A 12270-nucleotide genomic window follows, 5' to 3' on the forward strand; every position below is an offset into this window, starting at 1 on the left:
TTTAACAGTGCTTTACTGAAAATAGAAATAAGGGTTACAATTGCTAATGTGTTTCAAACATTTTTCCTTTTGTAGAGAGATTTTAGGAACAAAAATTGAGATGGGTTTCCAGGATTTCTGATTGCTGGCTTTTTTGGAACCTCTTAGCTTGTACATTATTCCACCTTCTGGAGATGAAATTTGAAGTGTGATCAGCAGCTTATCAAATTTGCAGTTCCTGCTTGAATTATACTTAAATGAAACATCTAAGGCAGCAACAACGTTCACTCAGGGGACGTTCTTGTTTATTTTGACTACTTGCAAACTTGAAGTGACAATAGCCTGGAAGAACAACATCATCACTGTGTGCCACTGAACTATTTTCATTTTTGCACCTGTCATTCATCACTGTATCTAAAGGTGTAATTATGCCCAACTGAGTGTTTTCTGAACAGGGCTGGGTGGTACTTGTAGGTGTCAGACCAGACACAGTGGATTTCCAGTTTAAGAGATATTTCAAATGTTGATTTACCTTGCAGCAAAGTCTTCAGTGGAAGTCATGCATCAGGATTGGGATTAACATATCAAATAACTATTCTGTCCTCACGTTTTCTGTGTAGGAGGCAGAGCCTGTGAGGATTTTAGACAGGAATATATGGAGTTATAGTAATATGCCTTTTTTTCTGGGAAAGACTGACAGAAGAGCTTGTTGCTTACAGTGGACAGAGGCAGGGAGCTGCTTACAGTCAAATAGTGAATGCAAGTGTGCCCTTTCTAAACCCTGTTTCAAGTATCAGAGATCACACAGTTTGCCAGCTTTGAGTTTCCTAAGGCAGTATGCAGCCCCTTCATATTTTCTCAAGGCTTGTGACGTTTTTTTAGTCTTCCTCCATACCAATATTGTCACTCTTTTTTTTTTTTTTTTTTTTTTTTTTTTTTTTTTTTTTCCTTCTCTTTTCTGCAGTCCTGTAGTGAGAAGAGCATGAATCTGCACGACTATGGCATGCTGCTGCCCTGTGGGATTGACAAGTTTCGTGGTGTGGAGTTTGTCTGCTGCCCTTTAGCAGAGGAGAGCGACAATCTTGATTCAGCTGATGCTGAAGATGATGATTCAGATGTCTGGTGGGGAGGTGCAGATGCAGACTATGCAGATGGAAGGTACAGTAATTACAGTACTCCTCAACTTGTCATTAAGATGCCAAAAATCTGTGAAAAAGACCGTGGCATAGAAGAGTCTTTGCACTTTATATGTGAACTTGCATTTACTGTGGTTGAAAGCAACTGTGTTCTACTCCTTTTATTTTTAGCTTTCTACAGAAAAGTTTATTGTTAAACACTTTGAAGGCACACTTTTTAGTGCCTTTATAAATTTTCACTGAGAATTATTGCCATACTTATAAAAAAAAATGTTTAAATTCGAATTTTTTGACAAATAAATGAAAAATTGTGTACTCCTAAGATGCCTCTTGTGCAGTCTGGGGTACTGCAGCAGATATCAGGCAACATAACCAGTGGAGGTTTTGAAATGCCTTCATTCATAATAGGTTATTTTTCTGTTATTTTTCTGCTGACAATTAATTTTCTAAACATAATCTAAAAGGAAATGTGTTTTATTATCTAGCCTTTGACAGATTTTGTTAATGTGCTGCTGTTGAGGAAGGAATATGGAGGTTTGCTTTGCAAGGCAGTGATGGGTGAGGAGATACTCAGTGGTAACTGAGTGGTCTGGTGCTGTTAAAGCCTTTTCATACCACTTCTTTTTTTTTTGTACAAATAATGCACAGAATCTAAAACCTGGGTATGACTGGAAGTGACTTCAAGGAGTACAGAGAAAATAAATTATGTGAATAATGCAGAAAGTTAATAAGTCTGAATTGTGTTATGTTTGGACTTGTTAATAATCTGGATGGAAGCAATTCCAAGAACAGTGCAGAAATGAAGGACAGAGACTGAATTGCTGTAATTTGATGCAATGAGGTGGCATTAAGACCTAGAATAATTAGAACCTATATCATGGTGGGCAACTAAATCTCTCCTGACAAGGCATTAGTAAGTGTTGCAAGGTAGAATCCTTTGTGATTAATGGAATAAGTTTAAAATAAATACTTCCCCATGATAATTTCCAGTTTTCTGTCATAAACAGGAGTGAATGGTCAGACTGTTTGATGCAAAAGCCTTCATCAAAGAACTTTGTATATCATTGGACTTTCTTCTTATTTGTACTTCTAACAGCTGTCAGTGTCACTATTTAGAATCCTTTCAGTAGGATTTGTAAAGCTGCCTTTGGACTGGTGCTGTGTCATTTCTGTATATTTAATTTAGATTTTGATTTGGTGTGTAAAGTTCTCTCATTCTAAAAAATGAGTGCACACCGTGTTCTAATTGAAATGTTTGGTTTTTTCATTATAAAAATACATATACATGCAAGACAGATCTATCCTTTTATCTTATATATCTATTACATATCTTACATAGGTAACATTTCTTATATATACAGCTATATATAAAGTACATGTCTTATACACATAAGATCAAAAAAGCCAAAATTATTTTAAATAAAAGAGGGATGCCTCACAGGGGTATAGAGTACTTCTGTTTGTAAGGCAGATATTCCCTTTATTTCTGGTTTTTTTGTGTTTGTCACTGAACATTTAATTTACTATTGTAGTCCATTTTCTTCCTCATAAGGCAGTTTAATATCTGAAGAGATGAGCTCAAGAATAACCTCACAAATTTTGTATTCTCTAGGAATGGGAGCTGTAATTGCATTTCAGTCCATTTCTACAATTTCAGACAAATGCTGATTTATTTTTTAACCTGCCACAGAAGTGCTTGCAAAAAGAAAATGAAATATCCTTCTGTGGGGCACTTGTCCTTCATCTGCAGATGAAGAGCCAAGGAATTGGTAGTTCTTTTAGACTGACTCACTCATATTTCTTGCTGCCTCTTAAGCCAAGTACATTTAAGCTGTGTGTATTGGAGCCAGAAATACTCTTGAACTTTAGTTATATATATATGTATACATTAAAAAAAAAAAAATCTTACATGACAATATGTAGTCATTCAAATCTTGTGTATACGTATATTTATTCATATCTGAGCATATGTTTTTGTTGGTATTAATACATATATGCGTTAGTCCTAAACTGATTGTGAGAGAGAAAGGGAATTTAAGGTAGGGGAACACTTTGCTAATGCTAAATTGCCAATATTCTCTGCTATTAAAGCACCACTCTTTGAAGTGCTTACTCAAGTCTACATTTGTCACCTGACATGAGTACCCAAGTCACAGTGAAGGTGATATGTTTGAGGTGGAGGTGCCCTGAAAAGCAGATGATTATATTCCTGTTTCTCAAAACTATGACAGAGCAGAATCCGACAAATGTCAGTGATCTATTTTGGGAGAACTTTATATCTCAAGCTATGAGATAGAAATTTTAAAATACTGTGTAGAGGAAAGCATATTGCAGCATTCAGTTAATAAATCCCCTTTTTCAGACTGTTGTGAGTTGTCCCTAAGGCACTATATTTTATTTTTTTTTGCTTTGTCAAAGGTGTTTTCTCCTCTGCAGGGGGAAGAAAAGCTCAGCTGTATGTTGTAGCCACACTGTTAGAGGGCATGTGGCAGCTTGGGCTGTGCTGCCTCGTAGTTGGGCACCTATATAATTCCTACCCAATATCTGACCACCTCCTGGGTCTGGATGTAAAAGGATGTGACTTCCCTGTGGTGTGGCTTGTTGGCAGTACTTGGAGGAGGGTGAGAGGATGTATTTTGGTGATATATATACTCATTTTATTCATGAGGCCAAAAGGCAGAGTCCACATATACTTTGGAAATTGTCTTGCCATGCTCATCCAGAAATAATCTGTAACTCTGAAAAAGAACTCCACAAGCATCTTTAAGCAGTGGAGTTAAAACACCTTTATTTAAAATTTACCTTGAAGTCTGCAGAGGGACAGTCACACGTAGGTGCTGACTTTCAGTCTGACTGCAGACCTCTCCCTGCATTGCTGCAGCTCAGTCAAGTGACCTGCAAGCACTGGCTGTCCTTGCAGCTCAGGACAGCCTGGTGCCTCTCCTGCCTGGACGTGGGAGCTGGCTGCAAGATTTGGTCTTCTTGATATCCAAAATTGAACGTCTTTAGGAGTCATGGCAAAGCTGGAAACTTCCAGGTTTTCTCTGTTGTCTTGGTTTGAAAGGCAGGTGTCTGCTAAGGAGGGCAGGAGCCTGCCTTGGAATGGAAAAGACAAATCTCTTTTGTCTGAATTATTGTAAATTTTGAAATTAAGGGGACTCTCAGGAAAAAATATGAGAATGGGAATAACAGTTTTTTATTAGTTTGTATAATATTATACTAATATTATTATTAGTATAATAAGCAGGAAAACTGAAGCACTATAAGTTTCACTACTGAGAGTTGTATGGAAAGCTTTTCTAGATCCCCATAGTTCAGGGGCAGGAGATGGTGCCTTAATTTTATCTAAGTCTTTCTTGTCCATTTATATTTTTGAGGTCCAGAATAGGAAATGTGATTTCTCATTGTTTTCCCCTCAGTAGATTAGGCAAAATTAATTTTATCTGTTTGGTGAAAAAAAGGTATAAAATGCTGATGTAATGATGAGATAATGTTGTAAATGTTGCATTGTGGGAAGTAGCGTATTTTATCATGGTTTGATTTGCAGTTTATGAGAAACTTCTGCCAAGCAAAGTTTTATGGTTTGCTCATACTTTCCATTAGCATAGTTAATACAGTAGCTTTTTTTATTACAGTAAATAACCCAAAAGAACACAATCTATTTTGTGCTGATAATTGGGCATCTGTGAAATAAAACTAAAACAAATTTGTGCTATGAAGTAGGATAGTCATGTTTTCTGATTTTGCAACCCTCTACCAGACTGAGCTTGAGGATGAGAGCTCATCTGCCAGATGCTGAAAAAATAAAATGTAGTTGAAGTGATGTATCTTTTTGACTCGATGAAGAGCTTTGGGGATTTTTTTGAGCAGTATCTGGAAATTTATTTTTTTTTCCTAGTTGCCAATTTTTGTAGTCATGAAAGCAGCAGTGTATATATGCCTGTTAGGCTGAACAGCTTCTGGGTGACACTCTGTGTTTCTGTAGGGAAGAGGAGTGACATGGCCCAGAAAAAGTACTTTGTGTAATTTGTTCTAAAATCTGTACTTAACATGGAGGAAGGAAGTGTATATTTAATTTCTTTCACTTTGAACTCTTCCTTCATATTCATCCATGACCTTCATGGTACAAGGATATCAACACGTGTTAACCTTAGCATCAAATTAATTACTATCTAAATTCCCCAGAGTGCTGCCATTAAATCACACTGTCACCAAGTGGGGTTAAGTTGGTTGCAGTTTCGCAGTGCCCTGACCTTTTATGACAACACACAGACTTGTGTCCCACTGCTGCCTTGCAGAAAGTAGGCAGACAGGCAATTGGCATATCTGCCTGTGGCACAAGTTCATGAAAAATGCCTCAAAGTCTCAAGAGTGGCACATAAGCAAGTAAATTTAATAGTGTACAAGAGTTTGTGTAAGAATTTTAGAAGTGGAATTTAATGGATTTAGTCAGTTCGCTTCACGCTTGAGGAAAATTCTCTTTCCTTTTCTAAGTGTTACATTGATTACTAAGTGTTACTTTTTGTTTTGAGTTTCTGCATGCCAAAGCAGTGGGAGATATATTGCAGTCAGGAAGATGATGGTCTTTTAACTGCAAAAGAGTCAAAAGCAAGTAAATGCTACAAACCCCGTGGTGTTCTCTGTGCTGGTGGTGTTCATTGGCAAGGACCATCGAAAACATGAAAACCTCTTGTGCTTTCTCTTCCCATTACATCTCCCTGTGCTCTTCAAACTCTTCTTTTTCCTGTTTATCTTTCCATCCACCTCCAGAAAAATGCATTTGGAAATACAGCAGGAAAAGAGACCCCTTAGGGCAGAATTGTTTGACCCAGTTATGTTTTATACTGTCTGACCAGGGCGACAAGAAATCAAAAAGCTCTGGTCTTCCATATCTATTGCTTTGATGAATACTGTTTTCTTCAGCATTTGCTGAAGGAGGCAAATGCAGCTTGAACATGGAGAAAAAAAGGCCTTCTAACAAAGGCTACACACTTAGATGAAACACCAAAAACATCTGAGTTGTTTTTTTTTTACCTGGCAGAAAAAAACCATTGTATTCTAATCCTGAATGCAAATGTTTCAGCTTGATTACATGATGCAAAAACCTTCTCTAGTTTGATCACTTCTGATGGAAAAAATAACACCGAAATTCTGACCTGAGCAAAGAAGAAAAGGCTTAAACAGTAAAATGATGACCTGGAGAACTGAATCTGTACTCGTTTCTGCTGAGTCTTTTGCCAGGCTTGGCATGCTGTAGCCACCATAAAAAATTTAATTGAAAGGTGCCCCTTTTCCTTCTGGCTGTGTACGTGGAGATTATCTGCTCTGCAGAAGTCCCAGCCTCTTGCAGCTGCAGCTAGTGGTAACCATATTTAAGAAGTTTAAGAATGGCACACTCTTGAAAAAAATTAACATTCATGAATCTTTAAACTGAACATCCTGAATTATTGCATGCTTCTGTTTTTGTTTTTTTTTTTTTTTTTTTTGGTAATTTTGTTTTGTTTGCAGTTTTTTTCTCAGTTGTCTAACAAAGTTATTTTTCCAGTTTTTTTCCTGTTGTCCTTGTGTGAGAATAGCAAGATGATAAATTCCACAAGCAGGGCAAGTGATTGGTTTGGTGCAGATGATCATGCTCTCTGCCCTGGATGATCAGTGTGATAGCTTGTTGAACAAAGAAACTCTGAATATTTCATTCTAAGTACATCAGAAGTTTAGTGGAAATAAATATGTTGTAACAGATCCAGATTTTTCTGCTGATTCTCAAACAGATCTGTGTTAAAAGATCTGAAGTTTTAAGCTTCAGTATTGTTTGAAGTCTTTCTTGTGTTTCTGGAAGTCAGGTATTTTGGAGAGAAGGGAACAGAGAAATCATTCTTGTTTGTATAGAGGATTAATTGCTCCTGTAGAGTCAGGTTTGTGGCATATGAAAATTTTATCAGCATCAATTCCTTAATGCCTTGTTAAAAAGGAATCATACTATCTTCTGTTTTGCCGAGTTTACTTTCAAAGCTGTAGTAGGCACCATAATATAAAATGAAATATTAAAGGCTTGATCTCTGAAATGAGTTGGAGGTTGTTCACTTCACTGAGAAGGCTGTGCGAGCGTACATGGTGCCATGAGAAAGATTCACACCTACTTCTGCATGAAGGTGACAGAAAGTCACTGCATGTTTAAATATTTAAAGATCATTTATTCATTAGTAGTAGATTTCAAGTGGAATATCAGAAAGAAGCCTGAAACCTTGCCACAACAGACCACTAAGCTTTGGAAATATTTGGAAGGCAACAGTAGCAGTAGCCAAACATATATTTTTTTGACCTGTTTTCTGTATCCCTCAGAACTAAAATGATCCCAGAACATTCTTGATGTATTAATCCCCCAAATGCATTGGCTAGTCAACCTCAGTATTTCCTCCTGCTGTCCTGTAGAGGTGTCCTTTCCATTCACATGGCACTTGTAAGAACAGAAGGAAAAGCTCTGCAGTCAGTAATTCGAGGTCAGTTCAACATTTGGTTGTCCTCTGTGAAAGGCATGCAGGGAGCCTCTGGATAAGCTGTCTCCTGAGTGAGGTGGGGGAGTTCCTCAGGAACTTCCTTGCTTCTTTCACATCAGCTGAGTGCATTCTGTGCAAATTTAATCTTCTTTCAAAATAAAATTTGGTTGATGGTACCATGGAGTGAGCAGGTTTACGGTATTATTCAGCTGTCAAAATATGCTATGCTAATATTGACTTTTCTTTTTTTTCCTTTAGACATTTCTTTAGCATTTCTTCCTATTTGGGACATTCCAGAGCCCTTGACTCTTTCTTTTCTGTTTAAAGGGAAGGAACTCCATGTTTTTCTTACGGAGTTTTCAATTTAAATGTTCTCTTGTATCACCTTGAAGTGATTTTGTTGCTGACACATCCTGATCATTTTCTTCACTTAGTGATGATAAGGCAGTAGAAGAACAAGCAGAGGAAGATGAAGAGCTCACTGTTGTGGAGGATGAAGATGCTGATGACGATGAGGATGATGATGGAGATGAAATTGAAGAGACAGGAGAAGAGTATGAGGAGGCAACTGAAAGAACCACCAGTATTGCCACCACTACCACCACAACTACAGAGTCTGTGGAAGAGGTTGTCAGAGGTAAATTCATGAGCATCAGGCTTGGAGCTGAGAAACTAATTCTGCTGCTTTGCATATTTACCCTTTACAACAACAAAAAAAATGTTCCAAACAGCACAATACCCAAAGTTGGAGTATTGTTGTGCTTTGGCTCCTGTAATTGGCATGTTGAATCCCCTTGCCTTTCCCTTTCCCATTACAAATCTTCTGTGGTGTTAGTTCTGCCACAGCCCTTGGGGTTTTCTGACCTCCTGTCACACATCTGCTGCAGGGATTGTCTGTCCTTGAGGTGTGTTTGTTGTGTGTGTGTGTCAACAGAAGGGTTGGTTTCATTTTAAAGTAGCATTAAATAAAATTCAGCTGCTGCATGTAGCAAATAGAACAGGAAAATGTGTCTGGTTTATCATGCACGTGAGTTACAGGAGGATGGGGAGTGTCAGTTCCAAGCAGGAGGCAGCACAAGCTGGTTTGGTCTCTCATATTAACAGCAGCAATGGGTCATTTTGTGTGATTCTGTTAGATACTTGTTTGCTGTGTTTCTCCATGAATTAGTAATTCAAATTCAGTAAAGTTAGATGAATTTAAAGTAACTATGCAGAAAAATGAACCTGAACTGATTAATTTTACTGTGTGGGGAAGAAGGAAATAGGAAAAAATAGAATACTTGGAGTGAGAAATAAATCTTCATTTCTAAAATTTAATTTAATAAATATTATCAGGACTGCATTTTAAACTTTGAATTTTACACTAGTTCATGGTCAACATAGCAACATAGTTTTTTTAAATGCCTCATTTCTCCTACAATGCATATTGGAATGAATTATCCTTATTTTTCTATTTTAATGATACGGTTCAGTGTGGTGTAAATCTTAAGTAAAATAGATCCCAGTTCTTCTACAGTACTTACATCTTTACTGATAAACACTGGAGATGGTGACAGGAAATGAGATTAAAGACTACATTTGAAAAGAAAGGAGTTGTGATATGCAGGAGGCAGAGGGAAAGTGATAGAAATTGGAGCCATTGTGAAATGAGGCAGAAAACTTCTCCCCATGCTTCCCTATCCCCTGCCTCTGGCTGCTCTTGGGACTTCAGTGGAAGTGGAGTCGCACATTTTGCATGTGTCAGTGTCCCTTTCTCTGGAGCCTTTTTTCCAGTGTTTGTCAGAGCAGAAGGTGATGGCTGCAGTTTATCACGTGAGGGAGCAGAAGAATGCTCAGGAGATGCTTTGGGAAAAGTGGAGTTACTTGGTTATATCTTTCTGTTCAGTCTATATGGAGCACTAAAGCTTTGCTAAAATCACTTGCAAATGTTTCTTTCTAAGGCTGGCCACTCAGTCTTGTGTGTTTGTGTCTTATATAACTGTGAAGTGTTTGGATCAGTTGTTGGGGAGCCTTTTCAGTGAGGAGGGGGTAGGAGGAGTTTATATCTTTAAACCAATTAAACCTATTTCCAAATGGGAGCTTTTATCCCCTGAGGATAAAATATCCTGTTCTCACTGAAAAATGAATATTGAAAGAAAAAAAAAAAAAAAGCACACTTGACTTTAATGGGGTTTTGGATGAGTGGAAATGACGACAAATGTGGTAGAAAACATTTCTTTACTGACAGTGATGCTTCAAAGAGGTTAAGATTTATAGTTTTCAGGAAAGTAGCGTACAATCACCTGAATATAAAACATAACATATGAAAGACGAGGTAAACTACTGAAGTGACCTTTTAGAAACCCTTTAGAAATGTATATATTTGCTGATCATTAAATGGTAGCATATTGTTGTTCCCAAGTCTAACATTTCCCACCTTGGGTGACCATGAGAGAAATATTCATTGATTCAAGTGATGTGAGGACAATCTGTTGCCAGTACAAATTTTCAGCACATTTCTGCCTTTGGGCTTCCTGACCTTCAGGAAGCTGGTGTAGGGACTGTCCTGGAGAGTGAGTGCTGTCTGACAGAGCTGCACTAATGTGCATGCTTATTTATTAAAGTAAAAGTGTCCAAATGTCATAGCCTTGATCCTTGTTTTTGCTTCCCTTGCTACATACAAGAAAAAACTTCTTACAGGGTCCCTGTCCTCCTGGTGCAGGCAGCAGATCCAGCTTAGGAGCTTGTGTCGGGAGCATCTTGCTGATGCAAACACAAAAGTTTGTCAGTGTCATTGTAAATGGAAGAGGCAGAGGGACTTTGTTGAGAACATATGTGTTAAGAAGTGGTCTTCACTATGGAGACACCTTGAAAGCCTCTCTAGAGGGATTGAAGTGTCAGAGCTTCATTCATGGGGGCTTGAGCTCTATTCCAGGCTGCCTTGCCCAAGCACTAGTCATAAAACATCCTGGGATGCTCTTCACTACCCTTTACACTCAGTTTGACGAAGCTGTAACTAATATTAGGTCTTTAGCATTAAAGAACACAGAGAGTGGGTTTATCCAGTTTAAGAGGAGCTGCTTTTCAAATGAACAAAGTTGTAAATGAACAAGTTTCAAATGAACTGTTGTAAGGAAGGGTCGAATTGTGGGCTGGTAGTGAGCCCTTTCTCTGCCAAATTAGTGGAATGGCTGCCATCATATATAAATAATTGAAAAAGCATAAATGCAATGTTATATTTTAAAGATACTTGAGCTATTGCAGAATCGATTTTTCAGGCAGTTTTATTTCTGTGCGTATTTTAATGAATTGGGACCAAAATAGTCATCGTAAGACCAGTTAGGAACTTCTTTTCAGTGAAAAGGACATTAATTTGGCCTAGAGAATGAGAAAGGTCCATTGGCAGGAGGGGATAGTATTTTCATTCACTTTCTGCAGCAACTACATTTCTATGTGTTGATTAAAAAATGTGAATAAACTTTCCATAGCCCAGTATTTTATAGTATTCACTTTCCTACCTTTTGTGAGGAATCATCTTTACTCTGAATTCATATGGCATATAGCAGCAGACCCCCTTTAAACTTTTAGATTTACTCTTGCTGGGCTTCAGATGTTAAATCCAGAGGATTGTGGGTCTGAGATTGCTGGCTTTCAGATGGTGAAATCAGTGTGAAATACAAATATTTCACCTTTGGTCTTGGGGAGTTATTAGCACTGAATTTGTGCCGAGGAAAATATGGCTCATTTATGAAGCCCTGCTCATGAATTTTGTGTCTGTGTGGAGCAAGGGAAGAAACCAATGGCCAGGATTTAGGCAAGGGAGTGGTTTAATTCCTGCTATCATTGCCATGGTTTTATGTGTGTTGCAGAGCTGCTACCAAGGATCCAGGCTCCCCATGATTTTTTCAGCATGTGATGGAGGGAAGCAGGAGCAACTGCAGTTGTTTGGGATTTTGTCTCTGCTGTCCTTCTGCACAGGACAGCAGAAGGACACAGGATGTGACAAGAAAAATTAGTCTGTCTTGGTAAACAACAAAGAATAAGCAGTTTTGGCTTAGGGCTTCCCATCAGCATCACAGTCAATCACATCTCATTAGAGGAGAGCAGCAGCATCAGCCCAGCAGCCTGGCACAAAACACCTGGCAGCTTCTCTGCACATCTGTCTTCTCCAGCAGTGTAATCTTGCCTATTGCCCTGAATCAGTTGATTTTCTCTGATTTCTTTAGGCAGCTAGGAAACAATCTAACCAGTGCTGCTTCTTGTGACATTTTAACTGTATTTACAGTCTGCAGTTACAAGTGAGAGACCATATTCTGGTTTCCTAGCAAGATAAAAGCAGCCTGATGTTGGTATGGTAGGTCTTAGTGTCATTAATCCATCATGTGTGGTTTTTTCCTGAAGATTTTTGACTGAATGACTTAAAATCCATTCAGTGACTCCTACTATATATTGTAAAGCAAGATAGATTAACCCTAATTGCCATTTGTGCTATGGTAGTAGTTCCTTGTTCTTCTTCCTTACCTTCAAGACTATGTAGTATGATTTATTTGGAGAGGGATGATGTGTGTTTGCATTTCATATCAAGAAAACATGACTGGTTACTATATAAATAGTACACATTAAGATAAATTTGTTGGGTTTTTTTTGCTATGAGATCTTTATTAAGAATGGTCATCTCTAAT

General features: G+C 38.0%; 1 protein-coding gene across 4 annotated transcripts in view; it reads left to right on the plus strand.

Moving 5' to 3' along the window:
* Positions 1 to 12270, plus strand: part of APP (amyloid beta precursor protein) — a 180186-nt gene that overhangs the window by 61239 nt on the left and 106677 nt on the right. For all 4 annotated transcript variants that reach the window (XM_066340654.1, XM_066340656.1, XM_066340652.1 and 1 more), the window contains exons 5-6: positions 944 to 1137; positions 8044 to 8246. In XM_066340654.1, the coding sequence (XP_066196751.1) occupies positions 944 to 1137; positions 8044 to 8246 (397 nt within the window). The remainder of the gene's footprint in view (positions 1 to 943; positions 1138 to 8043; positions 8247 to 12270) is intronic.

This window comes from Sylvia atricapilla, chromosome 2, assembly GCF_009819655.1.
Source record: "Sylvia atricapilla isolate bSylAtr1 chromosome 2, bSylAtr1.pri, whole genome shotgun sequence".
In the NCBI taxonomy this organism is placed as follows: domain Eukaryota; kingdom Metazoa; phylum Chordata; class Aves; order Passeriformes; family Sylviidae; genus Sylvia; species Sylvia atricapilla.